The following is a 23949-nucleotide window of genomic DNA, read 5'->3' on the forward strand; positions in this document are numbered from 1 at the left end:
TATCTAACTATACAATGTCATATGAATCAATATATCTTCCACCAAACAGAGCAGATAATTAATGCAAAGCTAGAGGACTTTCTGGGTGTGGCTTACACTCCTAAATAGTGCCACAGGAAAAGTTCCCATTCAGAACCGAGGCTGAACACAGAGATATCAAAACAAGTAAACTACACTGTACTTTACTGAAAATAAAGTGCCACAAAGCGGAATTCAGTGGAAATACATAAACATTAATTGAGGTAATTTGTCATGTCATTTGATGTCTCTAAAAGTCTTAGTTTGCAGCCACTTTGCGCATGTAATGCAGTTTTCTGACTCAATATAAACGTCTAGTTCTGGTAAAGTAACTAACATTAGCTGAGCTTGTTTGATAACCAGAGACCACGCAAGGAGCAGTGTATATAAACTATTACATTGATTGAAATGGCCTATTCAATTAACCACACATACACGTAACCTACCTGCCGACAAAATTCTCCAAGACGGAGCTCTTTCCGGCGCTCTGTCCACCAACCACAGCAATCTGAGGAAGGTCCAAATTACAACTCTGGCCAATGGAGCTGAACGCGTCTTGAAGCTTGTTGATGAGGGGAATCAGGTCTTCCATGCCCCGGTTCCCCATGGCTTCGCTGGCTCGGAGAGCTCCTTTCTGCACAACACAAACCAAAGTCCCAACGCCAGCCGCGCTGACTAGCTCAGTAACGTTAGCTTAGCAGGAAGGAGCTCTCGGGTTACTCTGAAGTGAAACAGTTGGAGCTCCTGCGCTTCAAACAGCTCGGACTTGTATTCTCTGCTGGGACACTTGAGCGGTTACCGGCAATGCAATTCACACGAATATCATTCCGTTGTTTTTTAAGCGCATTAACTTGATACCCGGTCAGTTGAAACGGACGGAAAAAAAACTCGCAAAACAAAACTTCCTCTCTACAAACACCATCCGGTCAAAGGAGACGACATCCGATCAAACCCGGCGAGCGTACACCCGCCTCCTGTCCGTCAATCCGAGTCGCCTATTGGTTAATTTTGTTGCCATTCTATCAAGCGAGCATTCTGATTGGACACCTAAAAGGCGTGTTCTACGGTCCCAGCAAACTTCTCGTTTTCGATTGGTCAACACAAATATCAGTTAGAGGTGCCTCACGTCACATGTCTACTGCCAACTGCCAACATGGCCGCCGCCACAGAGTGTGGAGCCGATGCAAGTACTTCAGAAAACAACATGTCTTTGAAGAAAGCTCTTTCTGCGGCGTCTCCCCTCGTTCTGCGCGTCGTCGCTGAATGCCCAGTGACGAAAGCAAGAGCTTGTGATCTAATGCTGCCACACTCTGCCGTCAGCACACCGGTGTTCATGCCTGTCGGTACTCAGGGGACTCTGAAAGGAATCACTGTGGATCAGCTGGAGGGTCTTGGCTGTCAAATTTGTCTTGGAAACACATACCACCTGGGCATGAGACCGGTACGCAACACTACAATAGTAGCACTCGTGGCTGTATGAATTCATGACTACTTTTCTTTTCCAAATATGTATTGTTTTCTATTTCAACTCCACTACCTGCAGGGGCCTGATTTGATCGAGAAAGCCAATGGTTTACATGGGTTTATGAACTGGAAGAGGAATCTCTTAACTGTGAGTGCAGCTTTCCTAAATCACCCTATAACATGAATACACATTCACAAAAGTACAAGTGTTGGTTGATGATGATGTGTTGAAATCTTCACTTTACTTTCTTCTGCTCCCAGGACAGTGGGGGATTTCAGATGGTGTCTCTAGTTGAGCTCTCGGAGGTCACGGAGGAAGGTGTGAAGTTTAAGTCCCCCTATGATGGCAAAGAGATCCTCCTAAGTCCTGAGAAGTCGATCAGCATACAGAACAGCCTGGGTCTGCAAGGAGCAAAATCATTTCAATCAGTATTGAATAACAAAGCATTGGACTGTCCTCTTTAGGTCCCCAGGAGCTAAAAGATCTCTCTCTCTCTCTCTCTCTCTCTCTCTCTCTCTCTCTCTCTCTCTCTCTCTCTCTCTCTCTCTCTCTCTCTCTCTCTCTCTCTCTTTTCTTTTCTTTCCTTTCAGGATCGGACATTATGATGCAGTTGGACGATGTGGTCAGCAGTACTGTGACAGGACCTCGGGTGGAGGAGGCCATGCATCGCTCCATTCGCTGGCTGGACCGCTGCATTGCAGCTAATAAAAATCCAGACAAACAGAACCTTTTCGCCATCATCCAGGGAGGGCTTAATGTAGAGCTGCGCAAGGCTTGTCTAGATGGTAAGAATAAATCCTATTTCTACTCATGATCACCGTCCTCTGTCCTTGAATACCTGGTATTGCTCAAGTATGCTGGGAGATTGGATTATATTTGGATGGAGCTCAAGAACACATTGTAATGCCTTGAAAATCCAATTATTTAAAATTCTTGGGAAAGAGGCCATACTAAATAGAAAGTTCCCGCCATGTTTCAGCCTTTACATCTCGATCCAACAAGGATGTATGTGTCAATCAAACAGATGGTAGGTGGCTTTGACAGTGTGCCATCTGTATAAAAATAAAATATATGTCTTGATAATAATCATAAAAAAATGCATTTCACTCCTACACAATAAAATTCAGTTCTCAAAATCAAAAACATGAGCTTTAAAATGACAGGAAGCATTAAAAATGGACCTTCACACCTGCATGTTTGCTTTAATTATAAACTCGCCACTTCTCAACAGTTTGATAGTGTTGATGAGGGCTCAAATCTGTGCTTTCAATATCTTATGCAATATCTTATACCTGTGCTTCATGCAGAAATGACTCAACGCAATGTTCCCGGTTTTGCCATCGGCGGCCTGAGTGGAGGAGAGGAGAAGGATGACTTCTGGCGGATGGTCACCCTGAGCACCGACTACCTGCCACGAGAAAAGCCGCGATACCTCATGGGTGTGGGGTACGTTTTCCTATTAAAGCGTTGTGTTACATGCATAATTTCACATGTATTCAGCACCCTGTGGTGGTGTTTACGGGTTTTAAAAATTTACAGTGTTCATGATCCCCATGATCTGCAGGTACGCTGTGGATTTGGTGGTGTGTGTTGCTCTGGGATGCGATATGTTCGACTGTGTGTTCCCTACCCGCACTGCAGTAAGTAATCTTTAACTCACACATGCATATACATTTTCATTTAGCCTTTTTTCATTTCACATCAAAAACCTGACTTCTGACGTCATGTTTCCTTTTTTGCAGAGGTTTGGCTCTGCCTTAGTTCCTTGGGGATCGCTCCAGGTAAAACAGAAGCAGTATGCCAAGGACTTCCAGCCCATAGACCCAGAATGTCAGTGTCATACGTGCAAGAAGTAAGTCAAGAACCAAATTAAAACAAAAATAATCGTGTGAGCCTCTGGGTTTTGGCTCACAAGATAACTTTTGTCGTTTTTCAAAGCATTTTTCTCCATGAGAACAAATATTGAAGTTTATTACATGCACAAGAAAAGCCTGTTTGTCGGCTTTGCACAAAAGACATTTACTTCTTTGGTATAAAGGAGTGATGTGTTGGCGATGCAATACTTCCTCAATCTGGGCATCAGTTTTTAATTCTAAGCAGAATGTATTTTCATGATTTACATTCTCTGCAATAAAACTAGGGCTTCACAATAATCAAAATGTTATCGAAATCCAATATGGCCTATGGCAGGATGACAATAGTTGTTGAAGGCAAAATACCATTTCAAATTTAGATATTGTCACGCTGCTGAGGTGTCCCAACCTGATGTGTACAAAGCTACATACAACTTAACTATCACCAGACTAAAGCATCAGGCACAAGCCAGCATAATGGTTTTCTGTCTAGCACGTATTATTTATTGTATGTGCATGCTTTTATGAATACATGTCTGTAAAAAAAACTGATAATTATCTCTGAATATCGCAAATAATATCACAATGTGTTTTGTATAAAGATGTAAATAATAAGCCTGCCTTCTGTTTCAGACATAGTCGGGCTTACCTCCATGCTCTATTTAAGAGTGACACTGCAGCCATGCATCACATCACCATTCACAACATCGCCTACCAGGTCAGTATTGGAAATGACTCGGAACAGTTAACTTTACATCATAACTCAAGATTAAATCGGATTAAAGAAAAACTTTTTTTTGCTTAACAAAATATATTTCTCTTTAAAGAAGATATATCTGCATCAAGTGTGTTGCATCAGTTTATTCACGTTCTACGTTAATCTGTTACCTCGCCATTGAGCGATTTCAAGAGCCACAAGTGTACATCATGTGTATCAAGTCTTAATCGCTGTGACAGAATTCTGACAAGAGGTGTTGAATTTTATGAATGTATGCGACATGATTCAGATTATATTCTCGCCACGGATATTACATCCCTCAGTAGTCTCTGTTCCTCAAAGTGGCACAAACTTGTTGTTGCTTCTCTGGCATTATCAAAACCACAAAGAGTCTCTGTGACAGATGTTTTCCACAGCATAATGTTCATGTTTGGAGAGCATAATGGATCATGTCTGATTATGCAACACATTCATCTCTTGATTTATTTATTTTTTGACATTTTCACATTTAAGCCAGTTTTTAAGTTAACTCTAGGGCGCTCCATGTTGGTTAGCCTGTTGGGCCGCCACTCTACCGTGAAATGTCACAAGTATTTAACATGTACGTGTTACCCTCGAACGCTGCCGTGATAAATGGTAGCATGTAAACGCTCTTTACGCTGCAGACTCCCGTGCACTCTAAAGTTGAGATGACTTCCCACTGGAGGTCAATCATCGCATTATTTTTCTTTTTGAATCATCAAACGTTTCTCTTTGCAGCTCACCTTGATGCGCTCTGTGAGACAGAGCATTGTGGAAGGCCGCTTCCCTGAGTTCATACGGACGTTCATGAAGCGGCTGTTTCCCTCCCGTGACCAGTACCCCGGCTGGGCTGTGGACGCGCTGGCCTCCGTCAACGTGACGTTGGAATAGAACAGTCATGCTCAGTCAAACAGTGACTGAAGGGTTTTTTAAAATATTTTTAATGACTTTTTTTATGGGTGATTGTTTTTTGTACTCTTTGTTTATAGTTGTATATAAATTGCCAGTTTTGTTGGCGACGAGGAAAATGTTTTTTGATCTCAAGGGAGAAAGCCTGATTGTCTTTTTCTTCACTCAGCCTCTGCAAATTGTCTTCAGTACACATTACGATGATGTGAGACTGAATGGGGTTTAAATGAGGTTTGAAACACATGAACTATCTCCTCTGATATGCTCAGACACTTTTGGTTGTTACCATGGCTACAGAGCTAGGCCCACCCACTTGAAATTAAATGTTTTGCCTTTCCGTCACCCTGGTATTTTGTTTTTTGCCAAAGGCATGAGATGAATAAATGTGCATGTATTCTGGTGTTTTAACCAACGTCCTCACAGACCAGCAGCTGCCAACTGACTGTTTGAGCAGATAAAAGAGTGTAGATCACTCCAGGTAGTGTGCTTGTGCCAGGATGACCACCAGAGGGCAAAGCAGACACAACCAGAGCAAAGGGACCATCAATCTGAACGAAATGCTGTGCCATTTTCCTAATAGAGTTAAAAGCAGTTCAGCTGTCTTAAAGCAAAAAAAAAATAACAGTGAGATATGAACTCAAATGTAGGAGGGCTCTGAAACATTCGTATCCAAATTATTCACGAGCTAAAGCCAGTGTGCATTTAAATATTTCAACTCATTCTTATCCATTGTTTTTCTGCATTGTGTCATGCGTTCAATGGGAAATAAGCCGCTTTGACCCTCTGAGTGAAGGTTTTGTTTGGAGCTCCCTGAGGTGCTGCTTTATCATGGCTGGGGAATTAATATTTATCATTGGAAGTTGATTTGAATAACACCTGTTGTCTGTGGCTTTGAGTCAACAGTCCTCTTAAGCACCACATTTGAATTTCATTAGGGCTTGTTATGGCCATGGGCTCAAGGAGATTAAACCTGTGACTTGTAATTAGTGTCAGGCAATCTCATATGTACAACCCTGAGATAAAGAAATGCTGTGGTTGAATAAGAAGTTTAGTTCACACGTGTTTATTAATTAGGTACGATAAGAGATGACAGAAATATTTATTTTTATATTACAATAGCCCTCAGGAACTTGTGTACCAAATGCTTGTATTGTTTTGAAAAATCTTACTTTTCATGAGAAGGGGCATTTTAGGATATATTGAATATCTTCTGATTTAACTGTAAATTGAATGTTTTATCTTTCATAGCATAGAGAGCAGCAGCGTTTAGTTGACAAGCATACACTAAATGCATTGGCTGTGTTCTTGTGTATAACAAGGTGTGCCTCCTTAAACTGCTATTATTAAATATAGCCTAACATAAGAAAATAAATGTGTTGTCCATGCGGAAATATTTAGTATACGTGATCGTCGATTCGGTTCAGATGCGCGCAGATCTCCACAGAAGAAGATGGGCATCCTGTGAATATGTGTCAAATTGTCACTTCGGATTACAGAGGATGGTGGCTATTGTGTAATAATGCTGATGTTATCAGATAACGCTTATTGTACACTTGTATAATAATGTTCATGTAATTGTTGCTATTTTGTCATCCCTGAAATGAAAAGTCGTCGCAACAGAACAGTAGTCCCCAGCGGCTGGTTACACATTTGCTGCCAGTGCATCCATGCGGAGCTCAGGCAGGGAGGATGCTGGTGTTGAGAGACAACCAGTTGCTCTCCAGCTGTCACTGTTGGAGTGGAGCCCCCCCTCTCCTCCCGACGCACCGACGGATGAACATCCTCGACCTGTTGCCTCGGCGGCAAGAAAAGTAGAGCTGCGTAGTGACTGGTGCCAAAACACTAAGAAGTAGTTTATTTTCTGTTTAGGAGGGAGGTGGACAAACGATGTCATGAGGAGTATCAATGAGTTGGTTTTGAATTCACATTGTGAATAGCAGAAGGAAGAGGAACGAAGTTGGTTTTGGAGGGTCCACCTCTGTGTGGAGGTGCGGTTTGCGGTGATATCTGTCTCTATCTTTGGGCTCTGAGGAAGTGGATCATGGTCGAACTGGAAAAGGAGGTGCTCCCTCTGCCCCCTCGGTACCGGTTCCGAGACCTGTTGCTCGGGGACTGGCAGACCGACGACAGGTAAGGATGCTCGCATCGTTTACGCACGACGCACTGACTCCGTTGCGCATCTGTGCGCCATATAAAGTGCTCATTTGTTCGCAGTCGGTCTCTGTGATCTCATTGATTCAGGTGTATGCATGGCTTGGAGTTTACTACCAGCTGTGCAGCACTGGTATGGTTGCAACAGGTTTACTCGTTTCCCTGTGTGCGCGGAAACGACTGTTGCTAATGCTGCTAATTCTATATTATACCACCAAAAACGAAAGCACTCATCTCAAAGAGAAATACTCTCAGGAGAATGAGAGACTGATTCACTCAGGAATATTTATTTTTTACTTTCACGTCATGCAGGTGGCACACATGCAATATTTGAAGCAAGCTTTGATGGCATCCACTGGATGGCAAAGAAGAACGAGCATGGCAGACCTACCGCATGTTACCTTATTTATGTTCTCCCCCTGCATCATTTCTGAAATTTGCGCGGACCATCTGGGGATTTTAAGTGGGTGCCCTTAGTTATTAACCTTTGATTCTCCTTTTGCATGGAAGAAGATATTACTTATGCTATTTGATGTGCATTGAATAATTTGGGTTATTTCTTGATGCTGTCTAATGGAAAGCCTTAAACCTCAATTTCATGCTTGGCATCTTTTGTTGCTATAGGTGGAAATAGGGGACCAAAACATTTGCTTGGGGACTTGAGTGTTTCGATTCAGATAATTGGGACAACTTGCTTTTGAAAGCATGAATGTGTTCAATTCGCGTTCAGCCATTAACAGGCTTCACTACAGAGAAACTGCTGCTTGCTAACTGGTAATAATAAATATCCTATTATTGAAACTATCAATCATACCATTACACTGTGTATCTGTATCTCTGACCTCTTAAAGGTCATTTTTTGCACAGCTGTAGCCTAAACTGGCCTTTTGTAATTTGTCAGCTTTTGCCCAAGGACTAATGTTTCTGAACCAGAGTGCAGCGTGACCTCAGTCACCTGATTACAGGGGTTCAGTGCAAGGGGTTTTCATCTTGTTACGCAAAAGGACTTTTTATAGTCAAGGCTCCTCATCCATAAGAGGCGAGAAACATATAGTTGACAGCAACATAGATCATTTTCAGAAAGAAAATGTATGGTGGCACTGGTTATGATTTGGTCTGTTTGTGTGGGTTGTAATAACCTACACATGAGGTGTATGAGTGTTTTCAGGGTAAACATGATGTTGATCCCTTTAAGGGCTCTTACAAGGCACTGTGGATTAAATTAAACGTGTGTGGGCTGTGTATATTACATTTATTTTTGTCAAATTGCAGAGCTAGACTGTTGCACTGTTTCATTTAGTAGGTAGATCCTAATTATGAACCTTTGTGTAGACATTTAGTCCTTTGTGTTTATATTGTGTGTGTGTGTGTGTGTGTGTGTGTGTGTGTGTGTGTGTGTGTGTGTGTGTGTGTGTGTGTGTGTGTGTGTGTGTGTGTTTGTGCATCCGTGCATGCATGCATGCATGCATGCGTGTCACTGAGCGGACACTTTATATAAACTCCACTTGAGAGAGAGTGATTGACAGAGGACCAAGATGTTGATCCGTGCCCAGGGAGTATTATCTGCTATAAACTGGTCTGATTAGAAGGAAAGCCAGTGTTGTCATTGGTAGTGACAGAAAGCTTGATTGGGGCTGAATCACAGTTTGTCTGCTGTGGTCTATTAATCCAGGAGTTGCTGTAAGCGAACAGGTGGTCCCCGCGGGCGCAGGTGCACAGATGGCTCCGTACAGTATCAACGCATCCCGGCACAGACACTCACACACATCAAAATGTCAACATGTGTACATGTAACTTATCTCCTTGACACATACGGTTGCACTCTGCTCTGGGGAAACATTTCTGAGCCTTTTAATCCCTCTTCTGTCATCCTCTGAGGGCCGCTTCCCTGTCGTCTTCTCCTCTCAGCTGGATGTGTCTCCATGCTTCTCCCTCTTTTAACATCTACCCCACCTGCACCCTGTCCCCTCCGACAGCTTAGTTCTAATCGATACCTCCAACATACCATTTCCTCTTTAGAGAGCTCTCCTGTAACTCAGTGGAACACATTGAGTTGAAGCCATTGAAAGCCTCTCAGGTGCAGCGGCAGTTTTCAGTGCAGACTTCAAAAGATAGGAATTGATTAAAAAATGTAATTCACACTATCTTCTGCCTCTTGAATGCTACTAACTGTTATTACTAAAACATCTTTTTTCTACCTCTGACACTGTTTCTTTATTGTTGTTGTTGTTGAGTGGTAGTCCCTCTGGCCTTCATGTGTAGACATTAATACATACATATTGTATCCTTTAGTTTGAACTGCAAACATGTTGGTCATAGTCCTAGACAACCTAGCATTGTCTATCACCTGCGTCAAATTAGAATAAACATCAATGAAAATGGACTTTACTCTGCACAGACACAAGCCTTTTCCCTCCGAAACAGAATTTGATTCGGACTCTGCTCTAAATTTGCTCTCAACTGCCAATTATCCTCATTCGCGTAGTTCCCAATCCATAACCTTAAACCCTTGAACACGGTGGTGCCTGACAAAGTGAATGTGTCAAGATCAAAGGAGCAGGAACATTTTAGTGAAACCGTTCTTACTCTGACACCATTTACAGTTTCTGGCAGTGAGTCAGACGCTTCAGATTTGAGGAAATGCCAGATGACTAAACAATTAATTCCAGAGCTTTTGCAATCTGATAATTACGATTTTACCAGTCTGTTTTTTGCCTAAAATGAACACATACTGTACTATACATACAATCAACACACAAGGGACTGCCAGCACAGCTTGTATGCATCATCTGTTACAAGTGAAATAAAATACAGTACAACAGAGTCAACATTGCTCTACAACAGAAAGCCTCAGCAGGAGCTTTCCTCAGAGTCCAGGATTATCCTACAAATGACAGCTTTTTGTCATTAAAACAATGTATTATTGGCAGTCGCCTCCTCATTTTCTCTCCCGTTAAGTCTCTCTGCCATCCTTAACCCCTAAAATACTCCCTTTGTCTCCTTAATTCTTCCAGGCAAGCCTTAATCTAGTAAAGCCAATGTAACGCATGATCCATCAAAACGGTCAATTCCCATAACAGTTTAATATGCTTTGACTATGCTTTGGATGCTGTTGTCCTTCAGTGAGCCTTTCAGAGCTCTTGTAAAATTCAGTCACATTATTTACAAGGCAGTTTAGCAATTTGACAGTCAAGTCTGTCAAGGGTTTTGGAATCAGATGTATTATGCATTATGTCTGCAGGGCTGGCATAGAGGGAGGTTATTAACAATGCTAATGATGGCAAGTATGATGAGTAAACGTCAAAAGTGAAGTTAACTGAAAAAACCCCAGTTGCTAATGGAAATCCTTTGGAGGGCTCTGCATAGTCAATGAGAAGATGTGAGGCCGAGGGAGAGGATGGCTAATAAAACCAAAGTCTGAGGCCTGACAAATGTTAGTCTGAAACCGACAGCCTAATAATTAATACTGGCAGAAAGGTTGCCATAGGCTTGAACATTAAAGATAGGTCCATCTTGAGAACAAATGAGAGGGTGAAAGGAGCATGGAGGGCACAGATACAGTACACCGTGCACGATGCCTGGAAAACATGAGCCGCTGCTCTCTGAGGGAGAAAGCTGTGTACAGTACAGTGAAGATAAGACGTTACCTGAAGGCAGAATACACCTTAGCTTGGTCGAACAATCGGTTTAATCACCATTTTATTCTTTGTAGTTTGTACTCCAGCAGCCTCTGCATCCTGTGACTATTGAAGATATCGATGCAGGAAGAGATACGGACACATATTGTATATATGTTTAGCTTTATTCTTTTTCATTGTTTTCACTGATTAGGATGCTGAGAGAGTGCAGGGCGCATACCTGGTGGTCATCTGTGGTTCTTTTATTTTGATAGATTTTTCTGCCACCCCAGGGATTTAATAAGCTAGATATTGACTTCCCTAACCAGCATTTCGGTTAGACGAGCACTGTCAACACTTAAGAGCCTTCCTGCTGTGAATACTAACGGAGCCATGGGGCTGACTAGCGTGAGTCGGAGCACTTCTGGGTGTTCAATATTGCTGGAAGGCCTCGTGGCATCAGAGTGGGAGCAGGGAGCTGCTGTGTCATGCTGTTGTGGGGCATCACAAACACAGTTGTCCACCGATCGTAGCTCCCCTATTTCCAAACATTGTTAGCTTAATACACCACAGGACAATTTAAATCCAAGCTGCCCCAGAGACACCAGAGACGGGCAATAGAGATAATTCCTCTTGTGTTTCTCGTGCATGTCATCGGCAAAGCGTTGGTTTGAAGACAACTGTGAAACAGATTGATATCTCACGTAGATTTGATCAAATGTTAAATGTCTGCGCACATCCGAGGCTAATGCAATATGAACGGATAGAATGTCATTGGATGGCTTCTAATGGAGTTGTGCATCACTTTGAGCCCATATTATGTTTCATGAGAGGGATGATTGCTGCTTTTTTCATTGAGCAAATAATGGATCCAAGTAGGGCCTTTCTTTGAATTCAACACCGGACAATCTCTTGTGTACTGTTCATCTTTCAGGTAAACAATAGAATAAATATCTAATATACAGTGAATGATCATATCAGAAAATGATGAGGCAAGTCTGGTTAAAGTCACGGAGAAGGGGTAGGAATGGCTTTAGCCCTTCCACTGATGATGTATGGAGAGTTTGAATGGGCTCTGAGTAAAAGCTACAGCGCACGCTTACTTACTGTCAATAAACTGTGGGATGCGTTACACGTTTATTGTGAATGATGGCTGTTGTTTTCTTTGCCCCGGCTAGTGCGGTAGAGGGAGGGACTGAAGCCCATAGAGATATGTATGTAGTAGATTATTAACAGATAAATCAGTCACAACATAGACTGGTTGATTTGCGAGAGAAAGGGACTCATTAAAGGTCTCAGCCATCATTATGTTATTATGAAAGTCCCTGCTCGTTTGATTGAAGTGTTCAAATAAATTCTGTGGCAGCAATAAGTGAGATTAAAGAAATCAGTTCAGTCGGGATGAACTCGTGCATTGTCAGTGTTAAAAATGTGCTTTTTACCACAAGAGAAGGATCCTTCTTAAATCTTGGGGATGTGAACGCATATTCTTGTTTTTCATTTATTTTCCTGCTTTATGCTTCTCCACCTGCCGTTAGGACAGTCTGCTGTGTGTGGCGGCTGTGTATCTGGGTCAGGAACAAGTTGTCCTGTCAACCAATGGTTGGATGAAGCAGAGTACACCTCGCCTCTGAGCAGTCGTGTTGTGGCGATACGCAACATGTTTCTTCATGTCCCCTCATTGCATTTCTCCTGACCTCTTTTGGAGACTGTGTCTATTAATTTGTTTATCATCTCCTTTTTCCACACTTTGTTCTTTAAGCTGTGTCCTCTTTTCTCAAAGGATCCCCTATTTACCCATTTCTCTTAATTAAGCAAGGCGCTAAAGTTGGAGCTTATCTTTTTGCTCCACACGACACTCAACATGGTGACGGTTGAGCCGACAGCTTGCAGCTAACGACGCTAGAAGCCTTAACAGTGCATGCAACAGCAACAACGTTAAGCGGAGGAGGAACCGATAACAATTACATTGTCATGAGCTGTTTCAGTCGTATTAAGTGCAGTGGACAATGGTGGCTGTGAGCGACCCATTGGGGCAAGCTCATGTGCACTAATACGCACTAAAAGGCCCGAGCAGCCAGCGTGGCTTTGTAAACAAAACACAGACAGGCTCCAGCAACACACACACACACACACACACACACACACACACACACACACACACACACAGGTAGAGACAGTCCATCCTCTGCTCAGGCAGACATTACTCCACTATGTCTTTACGTAGCAAATAGTTGTTTGCTGCTCTATTATTGGTAGGGATATTGTGTAGCCCTTTATCGTGCAAGTAACCCTATAAAGTCATTTTCTCACTCTCGCCTTCTTGCTTGAGCCACAGACCCCCAAACGGTCTGTGAATGAGGTGATGGTTGCCTACAAAGGGACGACAGGGTTTTAAGTTGTTTGCCAGGGCCTCTGAGGATGGATCCATTCATCCATCGAATTATTTCAATGAGTGCCCTATAAAGGGATAAGGGCCTTTTTAGCAAAAGAGATGCTGAGTAAACAAATAAACTTAAATCTGGTTGTCAAAGTTAGTGCCCGAGAAGCTACACGTTTCTTCCAACCAACGGAATAACTTCTTTAAAAAAATACAATTTTCATTTATAGGTTCAAAATATTTGTGTTCATCTAAGACATTTTCTGATTTATACACCTTATGCATGTTGGTTATGCGCGAAGACTGATATCAGACTAATACTGACTAGAATAGCTGTATTGGACACCGGTGTCAACCTGGAATTGGATACCATTGTTTTAATGAATATAATCATTTGTGTCTATGTATGTATTTGTTACATTTTATATTACAATGTTAAGAAAGTGCTGTTTAAGTCAGGCCTGATGGTGCCTTACACATCAGCTCATCAATTATACACTAGTATCAGATCAGAACATTTCAGTATCTGCAAGTCCAGATATCAATATCAGGGTCTGAAAAAGCATGCCCGGTTTCCATATTTCTTCAATGACTCACATTGTATTCATGCTATGATTGATTATTCTCTTTTAACTGTGGGCATTCAGATTCATCCTTTTCCTTTCAGGATGTTTTATTATGTATCCTGAATCGTTTTAATTGATCTTTTTCACAAAGAGTTGCTCCAAATATGATTGTTTTTCTTCTTCTCACCACTATTTCTAAGTTTTGTGTGGAGGTTGTGATCAGCCAACGCTGTGTTGCCATGCATGCATATTTAGGTTCCTTTAGTCTCTTTTACGTCGTCATTAGATGGCCAGTGCTGTGTCATTATGGAGCAGAGGCATGGGTGGAAGCAGCAGGAGCACAAAGTTCAGCTCTCTCTCAAAGATCCTCCTCCACATGTCCCCCTCTGACTTTCTGTCCATCTGTCTGTGTCTATTCATCTCTCTCCCTCTGTGTCTCTCTCCCTCTGTGTCTCTCTCCGTCTCTCTCTTTGTGTGTGTGTGTATGTGTGTGTATGTGTGTGTGTGTGTGTGTGTGTGTGTGTGTGTGTGTGTGTGTGTGTGTGTGTGTGCGTGTGTGTCTTTCACACTTCAATTCTGTACATGCTAATGCAGAAATACAAATTATCTCCCTCGGCTCAGATTTTAAATGTTATGCCCCTCTTGTCATGCTCTCTTGTTTGCAGCTGTTAAAGCTGCTGTTGTCTAAAAAAAAATAATGTAAGCCCATGAGATGATCGTAGCTGTTTGACTCAAAAATAATTAGTCTGATAAACCTATATTGAATGAGGAGCCGAGAGAAAAGTGAGGTTGAGCTCTTCATGTGTTATTCTCTCATGATACGTTGAAATGTCTGTTCTTTAGTGCAGCAACATGTGTTTTTTTCTTCTGCCCAACAGTATCTCAAAACAGTTTTCCTCAATGGTGATGTAATCATTTATTTTACCTGTCTTTTTTTCAAGATCTTGGGGGGATTCTGTGTGGCTGTTGCCCTGAGGTGCCATCGTGATGTGCTTGTGTGTCTTTTGTTTTTTGAAATAATTCTCTTTATTAGTTTTTTATGTGTTTTTCTCCCCCATCCTCCCCCATTAGATCAAGATCCCGACTCTCAATCCATCCCACAGCTCAACTCTTTATTAGGCTATATTTCCACTTGACTTTCATCCTCTGTTTTACACTCAAGTGGAAAGAGAAACACATCAAGGGCAAAAATTACCTTTGAAATCACTCAGTTCTCCTGGGAAGTTTTTTTACAGCTTCTCCTTTAAGTACTTTGATGAATGAATGAAATCACAGATGGCTGGATTTAGGAACGCATCTCCCCCTAAGGGTCTGAACGCAACAAGAAAATGGCAATAATATACTAGAGATTTGGCGACGCATAGAAAAACTGTGTCATGGTTGGTCGTGGAAGTGCAGTGTCTGATGGATTTGGTTGTAAAGAGGACATTCGTGGGCGACGATCTTATCTTGCTGAGAGACACAGGAGACACATCATTGTTGGAATAAACCTTTTTTTATTATTATTTTAATAGTGTATGTAAGCAAAACAGAAAAAAGGTTGACTGGTATACGATAGTGACAAGAGTGAGTGTGTCGTAGTGTGAGTGTGTTTTCAATGCTTGTAGTCTGGGCTTGAATTGGATGTAAATACTTTTCCATCGATAGATTCAGTCTTGAATTTACACGTGCATGTTTTTACTGACTGATCTGTGCGTGAAATACCTCCTGCAGTCGTATGATTGCAGAGTGCCCCATCTATACAGCATCTCATATAAGTCATATTCTAATCTAAATGTTTAATTACACACCCCTGAGGAGCTGTGCGTATCTGCATGTTCTTCTTCTGTTTCCCATCATGTGCGCAGAAGCCTTATTGTCAGCAGACTGCTCAGAGCGAGGGGAGCCGTCAACTAGTTGGGGCGGGCTATCGGCTCAGATGGCTGAACACACTTCACAAGTATGTGTTTGCTCACATCTGCTCATGTGAGAGGGAGGGGAAAAGACAACGAAACCCGCATTGCCATAGAAACAAAGAGGAAAGCCCCCCTCCCCATCCCATGCTCCACCGGCAGACGCTGCTGGGAAAGCAGCGTTGGTTTTGGTCTGTGTGGGTCTGTCCATGGGGTACTGGTGTAGCGCCACTCTGGATCCCTGGGAAGACAGCCCTCCTCCCTCTCCCCATTGCTTCCTCTTCCTGCTGACTGAATAGATTGCAGTTGTTCTGCCTCTCTTTCATCTGTCTGGTACGTTGTGAGGAGACCACCAGCGAGCCGGGCCTTTTTCATCCTCGACCTGAGTCATCCACTCTTCCCTCCATAGCATGAAAGGAGAGCTACTGCGACTTCTCCCCTGAGGTGGTCAGACAGGAAATACAGTCACCGGCAGTCTGTCTGGTTATGTGCATGTACACATGTAGGAGTGTCTCTTTGTCATTTTAATCACGTCTCTATGGGTGTCCATGTCAGAAGGTCTAATAATCCTAATGACCCCTTTGCAGGTGTTTAGGCCTGTGTGTGTACAGTAGATGTGTGTGTGTGCGTGTGCGTGTGCATGTGTGCATGCGTGTGTGCGTGTGTGTGCCTCTAACAGGAGGGTGCCAGAATGGAAAGGGAGAAAGAACAGTAATTATGGCCTTCCATGTTCAGCAGAAACATCAGAGGGAAGTAATTTGTTGCTCTATATTTAATCAGTGGAGATAACGAGACTGACTGCAGCTGTCTGGGCCTATGGGCAGGCGGACAGCAGGAACATTTCCTCTAAAACCCATCGGTTTTAATTTGGCTAGCCACAGTGTCTTATTTCTTTCCCATTCAGGGTTTAAATAATCATGTATCACCTTTCTATCTCCAATTTGCTCCATTGTACACACAATTGTCTTCACCTTTTATTATATTCTCTTTTTGTGTCCATTTGTTTTTCTCCTCTGTTCCTTGACTTTACTCCATAAAAGAAGTAATTGTATTTCTTGTTTTTGTCTTTGCCCATCTCTGAATGTCTCTCCTAGGGTGCAAGTGGAGTTCTATGTGAATGAGAACACTTTCAAGGAGCGCCTCAAGCTGTTCTTCATCAAAAACCAAAGATCCAGTGAGTTGAATTTTGTTTGGGATCACATTTCTTCTGTCTGCATGGAGATTTTGCTCTTATTTTTGATTGAGGAGGTGTCTTTCTCTTTAGTGTGTGGTGGGCTGTTGCTCTTGCTCTGCATTTCATCACCAGTTGTCCGGTCTTTGTGACAGTTTTATTCGTCTGTGGTGATTTGAGTTCTGTGTCATTCCTTTTGGATGGATAAAGACATTAAACATATATCCAACCATATATCCAACCAAAACACATGCATATGTCTTCATGTATTTTGTGCTTAATTAGTTGAACAGTAATATATAATTGTAGCTTTGGTCTGTTTACATCAAAGGGTTAAATCGCTGCTGAAATAACATACTGTTTTAGTGATATAATCTGAGACCTAAGAGATACAATATTAACTTTCAGCAGACAAGATAAAACACCCCTTTTCAAGCATGGCTGCAAATGCTTTATTGAAAATGTGAGATGAATTGTGTATTGATAAATAATCTGAGGCACTGGTGGTGATGATAAATGGCTTCTGAGCTGCTGGTGGTTCCCCAGAGCTCTTCTGTTTTTGTTTGTTTGTGTCCTCCACTACCTTTTATTTTTATTAGGTAGAGCAAATAATTGTACCGTGCTTTGTGAAGTATCACATTCTTAAATTATGCATCAAGATTTCACAAAATATCTACATTTAAATCCTAATTAAAGTCTAATAAAATGTATTTTTATAAACAACTACAACTGATATTTATTAATAATGTCTTCTTTTCCTCCATTTCAGGTCTGCGAGTGCGGATGTTTAACTTTGCTCTGAAAGTGCTGAGCTGCCTCCTCTACATTGTCAGAGTCCTGTTGGACAACCCGCAAGACGGAAGACAGGACTGGTGAGAGATATGGTGATAACAGACTGGCTTAATAAGGTGAAGCAATGTCTTTGTGAGTGTGGAAGCCTGATAGTAGGGACAAGTGCAGCGGGTCAACATGAGATAACAGTGTGTAGAGTATCCTTCAAAAGGATTGGATGGGAGATGATGCTGGGAGAGGAGAGGGGGCGGAGATGCAATCAGGGCAGTTAACTGATATTTGAACTAAGTCAAGGGGTCCAGTTTTGGTGAGAGACACTGGACAGTAATATATCTTTCTTTCCTGCAGCGTGAGCGGAGTAAACTGCACCAAACAGAACACATCAACCCGTCCCTGGAGTGAGTTTGACTGGTAAGCATGCAAGTCTCTAATTAGGAGTGATGGATGTCTTCAACCTGCAGGCAATGACCATGGAAGCGCACACACTGGAGGACTGGCAACACTGGCCCACATGGTCGGAAACGTTGTTTAACGCAATCAATGCAACTTTGTTTAACTGATGCAACTCACAATGCTGCTATTGAGCATTACAGATCCACATCCATGTGTCACAATCTAACTGTATGGATTACCTGTCAGCATAATATGTATGTAGTGCCTGTGCAGCCGAATCAATGGTGATCTAGTGGAGATAAAGCATGTAATATACAGCAGGAGAGAGCGGAAGGGGAAAGCAAGAAGTGTGCATGAACCTGACGCTCTGCCATGTCTCCTGCTCAGGGACCTATTGATCTAATTGGTGGCTGCTGGTGACACTGGCTAAGCTCTGGCTCCAAATGAATAAGGAGCCTGACAGGGTGAGCTCAGGCAAGGGATGGGCCGCCTCCTGCTCCAGGCAGCAGACTCATAGGAGCAAATCAGAGCGCGGGCAGGCAAGCAGCCACGATAAGCCCCAGGGAGTCTTTGGGGGGAAAAAAAGGGTTCTTTCTCTCACAATAAGGCTGTAAATTTCCATTTGACTGTGTGAATATTATTTCTCTCAGACAATATGAGCACATTGGCAGCTAGGGCCCTCAATTGCAGTTCAATTATGAACAACATGATTGCATTTGTTTTGTTCATTTTTGTGCATTTTAGTTAATTTTTTGCCTCGTCTCTCTCCTTCCACTTTCTTCTTCTTTCCTTTTCTTCCGCTTTGCAGGAAACTGATCATCTGGGTGGACAGACCTCTACCGCTGTGGGCACTGCAGGTCAGATCACGAGATCAACCTCAGTCTGTTAACACACACATCTGCATCCACAAACACACCCACACACCGGTGCATGTCTTCATTTCTGTGTTCCTATTTATTGGTTGCTTTACGACATACTTGAAAACATGAAATCAGATCACTTTAGCTGACACGTATTTACACTTGCAGCATGATTACGCACACATATATGTACACAACCAGAAACCAGACCGTCTCTTGCTTCACTTAAATCTGTTCCCTGTGAAGCTCAATCATCAGCACGCCTACTGATTCCACCCACACTCTCCTCCATCTCTACGACTCCTAATTTCTCTCTGCTCTGGTCTCTCTCCAACTCCTCTCTGCGTCTGCATCCCTCCATTCTTCTATAAACTCTCTCGCTCTCTTTTGCAGGTGCTCGTGGCTTTCATCAGCTTTTCAGAAACTATGTTGCTCGTGTATCTCAGCTACAAGGTGAGTAACTCCTGGCCCCCGAAAGCCATTCTGCAACCTTTTGTGACGTCTCTTTCTCTGATGTCTACATGTGTGCCGTGTGTGGGCGTGCATGCATGCGCACAATATGCTTAAGGTTAGTGTTTGTTCACACTGCTAAACAGAAGTTTTCCTTCATCCCCTGATGCTTCTCCTTTGCTCCTGCATTTAGAAAGCCCCTCAGCGGGCCTTGAGGCTTCTTTATCATTATCCTGTTATTGACACATCAGCGAGAGTTTAGGGGAGGCCCCTGTGTTGCTGTAGCGGGGGGCCGATCCATCAACGTGCCGCCCTGCGTTTGATGCACCTGACACTATAAGCCTTTAAAGGGCTCACTCTGCAGATTACTCTGGGGGCGAGAGGCCTTAGCCTTTAGAAGTGACTGATTCCTGCCCTGTGTCTGTCCACCTACACTAGTGAGATTCACTTCAGCCATATGCATGTGGCAGACGCCTGAAAAAATCCACGGCTGACATCTTAATTGGGACACACGGCACAAGGGAGTTGTGTGACCCTTATGCATCTCGAACAATTCCACGGTGATAAAGCCGGTCAATTTGTTCCCTTCTACGCAATCGAGCCTGTTATATGCGGTAATTCCCGAAGGTCGCCATGACAATGGAGTTTTCTGACCCGCGTGTGTGCTTTGCGTTTCCAGGGCAACGTTTGGGAGCAAGTGTTGCGTGTCCCCTTCATCCTGGAGATGATCAGCGCCATTCCCTTCATGATCACTGTGAGTGGAAGCACCGACGGCGCTCAAGCGTCACAGAACGCTCGCCACATGTTTAAAACCAGCGACAGTAATACAGAAAGGAAATCACGACAGGCGTCATTCTCACACAACCCCTTTTCCTTGAGAGAGATCCTGTGATTGTGTACAACATGTGTAAAAAAACCAAAAAAAAACCGTGGTGAGACAGCCAAGGCGCTTTCTCTTTTCTTCAGGTGATTTTGCCCTCCTTCAGAAATCTATTCATCCCTGTGTTTCTCAATTGCTGGCTGGCCAAACACGCTTTGGAGAACATGATCGTGAGTGAAGCACTATCTCCCTATCCAATTTTCTCATTACTTTCATCCCAACATTGCTGTTATGTTATTTTGTTGGCATGCGATTGCCTCTCTCTGTCTGTGCTGTTTCAGCTCACCAGCTCTTTCTGCCATGAAGGTAAATCAGCCACAAAACACTTAAACTTTCACCTTAGGCTTGGTATTTTATGTTTTCACAGACCTGGCCTCCATCAGTGCTTTGACATCCAAGCTTGCTTCAATTTTTTTAAGAAGCTGTCTCTATTTATTCTAACACACCATTCATCAACTGTATTTTATCCTCATTTCACACTCAATGCAGCATTTTGGGCTGCTGTGGCTTACATACATTACCTTACATCTGTGTGTGTGTCTGTGTGTGTGTGTCTCTCTGCAGAATGATCTTCACAGGGCGATCCAGCGGACTCACTCAGCCATGTTTAACCAGGTGGTGATACTCATCAGCACGCTGGTCTGCCTCATGTTTACGTGGTAGGTACCCTCGCTGCTTCCGCTGAACTGAAAGAGGGGCGACCAGGAAAGAAAAGACAGACATGAAACGGAGGTTGGACAGGGAGAGAAAGGTATCACAGCTGTGGACAGAGAGAGGAAAGGAGCAGAAGGACGGTGAGATGGACAAGGGAAGCAAAGCAATACTGTGACATTTTGTTAAAGAAAAAGAAAAATTATGTTGGAGAATGAAAATGGCAGCCCCATCGAGCTGAAAGATAAAAAGGCAGAGAGGTAATTGGTAACATTGAAATACTGCTCTGACATGAAGGCTGGCAGTTGCTTCAGTGCAGTGGAGGATGTGTCAGCTTGCTGTATATCTTGTGTGAAAAGCCTGAGTTAATCCAGAAGATACTACACAGCATGATTTAAACTCTCTGACCATTTCCTGGTCGACATTAAACCGATGACTCGTCTGTCCCTTAAATAATAATAATATAATAATAACTGTATTTATATAGCACCTTTAAAAACACAGTTGACAAAGTGCTCTACAGATAAGCAAAGCACAGACCTAACTTAAATACCGATAAACAAAAAGGAGCATACTATAAAGGCAATGAATACAAATATATAAACAAAACCAAGGGAACAAAGTAACTGCATAATAGATCATTGTGGTGGAAATTAATAGTCCTCGTGAGAAATCAACAGTCTTTTGAACAATTTCATTCAAGATAAAAAAAGAATATAACAAGGTTACAAGTCAATGAGCTACAATACAGACAGCTGAATGGTTCAGATTGTTCTTCCTCCTCCAGAGAAGAGACAGAAGATTCTGACATCGTACTCTGTGAATAGTCAACTCATATCCTCCAGAGAGGCCTCTTCTCTGTCCTCTGTCATTTGAAGGACCAGGGAATAGAGATAAACACATGGAACAGTTTACCTTGAAAGGAGCACAGGTCATGTGAATGTAAACACTTCATCTCTCCGTCCCTCTCTGACTATTTACCTAAATTGGACACTGATATCCAGTTACACGTCTGGTAAATATCAGTTTCTACGCTTTATGTTACCTTAAGAGTACACATATGATTGATTTTTTTTCGACAATCATAAAAAGACGACGCCACTTAAAAGCAATTCCATAAAAATGGGTATTAAGAAGTGATTTAAAAGATGTTATTGATTCTGTTCTTAAAGAACACTAACACCTATACTTGACCCAGCATGTAAAGTCTGACCCGACGCTCACTTCTTACTTTCTTCACATCTCCCACCCCGCCGACCCACATCAGCATCTGTGGTATCCAACACCTCGAACGAGCGGGCAACAACCTGACCCTGTTCGACTCGCTCTACTTCTGTGTGGTCACTTTCTCCACGGTGGGCTTTGGGGATGTCACCCCCCAAATCTGGCCCTCGCAACTCCTGGTGGTCATCATGATCTTTGTGGCGCTCATCGTGCTTCCCATCCAGGTGAGAAACGACGGGGATAACCTCTAACGCAATCACAGGCGATGAAATAACAAGATGTGATTCGTTAGTAAAGTTTGAAAGTATTACAACAAACAAGGTATGGCTATACAACACAAAGCTTTAAACGAGGAATTTTAAGAAGGCGATATCGCCACAAGCGTAGAGGATGCAGTCATTAAATTTACAGGTGTGTCGTTGATCTCGAAAGGAGGGTTGTGTTCGAAGGGGCCGAGGGCATTCCCACTTCCCTGCACCGGCCCAATTTGGCATCACTGATGGTGTGATTCCATGGTCTCATATTTTATTTACAAATTGAACTTTTGGCGCAGCCAACAGGGGCTCTGCCAGGCTCCTTCAGATAATATGATGATATAGAAAAATCTCAGATAATCTGAGTACAGACTTTTAAAGTGATCAGAAAAATCTAAAACAAATCATTCACTAAAACTGCCAGATAGCGTCCGCAAAGGCCAATTAGTTTTCTTCGGTCGGCTCATTACAGTAAAATGATCTTGGTTAATGAATTTCCTGTCTTGCATACAAATGTAATGACTCATTGCATCCTACGTAGATTTAAAGCAGCTATTTTTACTCGGAGAACAGCGAGAGTGTCTTCTTTATTCTCTCAATTCCCCAAATCCCTCTCCTGTCATTTAGCTGCTCTACAGAAGGAACATCATGTTAGGGAACCACACGAGACATTTGCACACACACACACACACACACTCACACACACACACACACACACACACACACACACACACACACACACACACACACAAACACACTAATATTTCTGCAGGGACTGTTAGAAACACTTTGACAAACAGTTGCACTCTAATTATTGTTCTTCATATTCGTGTAGAGCTTTTATCCCTGAAGTAGCTGGGGGAATGTGTGTTTCCCAAAAGATAAAAAGAGGCAAAAGTGCTAATGGGTTGTATTTCGTGTGTGTGTGTGTGTGTGTGTGTGTGTGTGTGTGTGTGTGTGTGTAAACAGTAAAACCATCTAAACAATGGTTGGTTCGCTGGCATTCTTATTATTATTTGCAAATTGGATTTTGTGATGACGCCACATGTCTTTGGTAGCTTTTCTTTGTTTGTCACATGAGCAGTAGATGTAAGGGTTGCATCCTACGCATGCATTACGGCTATCGAACACGCACTCCCTGTTTTGTTTTTTAGATGTGACCGGAAAAAAATATCTTCACAGAAACAAATGACGCAAGCACGAAGAAACTTTCTCTTAACTTGTACGAACCGACTCGTATAGAAATGGCGATCTGTGCATCACCATTTCATCCTCCCCACTCCCTCTCCTCATCTTTCATCCATAAATACCCATTGACATTTAGAAACTGGCCTCCCTAAGCGCCAACCCCCCACCCGGTGCTTGTGCGTGTGTCGCCGTCTGTTTGAGTCCTGCCATGACCGGTCTCCAGGCTGCACAGGGAAGCCACAGAGCACATCGGCATTCAGCAAGTCTCTTTCTTAATGCTGCCTCGATTGGTGTTCCTGTCCTTGTCCTCGACACAGTCATTTGTTGTAATATTGAGAAAAATGATGATTCGAAAAAAATAAAAAAAGCCAACCATTTGGAGACTTTCCTTGAGATAAATCTCAGTACTCTAAAACCGAGGCTTGATTATAATCTCACAAATCTGCCACAGTTGGTGCCATCGAGAATTGGCTGCATGCAGATGATGGCTGGATAA

The 23949-nt window shown here is 42.7% G+C and overlaps 3 protein-coding genes across 8 annotated transcripts in view; 2 read left to right on the forward strand and 1 right to left on the reverse strand.

The window, feature by feature from the left end:
• The window catches only part of dnm2a (dynamin 2a), a 29199-nt gene extending 28210 nt beyond the window's left edge, over positions 1 to 989 (reverse strand). For all 6 annotated transcript variants that reach the window (XM_068577836.1, XM_068577839.1, XM_068577838.1 and 3 more), the window contains exon 1: positions 465 to 989. In XM_068577836.1, coding sequence (XP_068433937.1) covers positions 465 to 625 — 161 coding nt within the window. In that variant the 5' untranslated portion in view covers positions 626 to 989. The remainder of the gene's footprint in view (positions 1 to 464) is intronic.
• Positions 990 to 1164: 175 nt separating this feature from the next.
• qtrt1 (queuine tRNA-ribosyltransferase 1) lies at positions 1165 to 5326 on the forward strand. The gene is made up of 9 exons (XM_068579008.1): positions 1165 to 1459; positions 1562 to 1630; positions 1744 to 1882; positions 2074 to 2268; positions 2791 to 2929; positions 3048 to 3123; positions 3226 to 3335; positions 3970 to 4054; positions 4814 to 5326. Exons 1-9 carry the CDS (start codon positions 1172 to 1174, stop codon positions 4964 to 4966), a joined length of 1254 nt encoding a protein of 417 aa, XP_068435109.1. The 5' UTR covers positions 1165 to 1171; the 3' UTR covers positions 4967 to 5326.
• A 1699-nt stretch (positions 5327 to 7025) lies between these two features.
• The window catches only part of kcnt2b (potassium sodium-activated channel subfamily T member 2b), a 33084-nt gene continuing 16160 nt past the window's right edge, over positions 7026 to 23949 (forward strand). Inside the window, exons 1-10 of the mRNA XM_068578354.1 lie at positions 7026 to 7114; positions 16685 to 16764; positions 17531 to 17633; positions 17902 to 17964; positions 18755 to 18803; positions 19200 to 19259; positions 19936 to 20010; positions 20223 to 20306; positions 20701 to 20795; positions 22055 to 22235. Coding sequence (XP_068434455.1) covers positions 7026 to 7114; positions 16685 to 16764; positions 17531 to 17633; positions 17902 to 17964; positions 18755 to 18803; positions 19200 to 19259; positions 19936 to 20010; positions 20223 to 20306; positions 20701 to 20795; positions 22055 to 22235 — 879 coding nt within the window. The remainder of the gene's footprint in view (positions 7115 to 16684; positions 16765 to 17530; positions 17634 to 17901; positions 17965 to 18754; positions 18804 to 19199; positions 19260 to 19935; positions 20011 to 20222; positions 20307 to 20700; positions 20796 to 22054; positions 22236 to 23949) is intronic.

Source organism: Clinocottus analis, unplaced genomic scaffold, assembly GCF_023055335.1.
Source record: "Clinocottus analis isolate CAN_PGR_092001 unplaced genomic scaffold, fCliAna1.0.p SCAF_16, whole genome shotgun sequence".
Classification (NCBI taxonomy): Eukaryota; Metazoa; Chordata; class Actinopteri; order Perciformes; family Cottidae; genus Clinocottus; species Clinocottus analis.

Bases quoted from the DNA above. Each gene is read 5' to 3' on its own strand.
- qtrt1 (XM_068579008.1), top strand. From the start codon at position 1,172: ATGGCCGCCGCCACAGAGTGTGGAGCCGATGCAAGTACTTCAGAAAAC. The intron at 2,269-2,790 runs GTAAGAATAAAT...TGCTTCATGCAG, and splicing joins GCGCAAGGCTTGTCTAGATG to AAATGACTCAACGCAATGTT. The intron at 3,124-3,225 runs GTAAGTAATCTT...CCTTTTTTGCAG, and splicing joins TGTTCCCTACCCGCACTGCA to AGGTTTGGCTCTGCCTTAGT.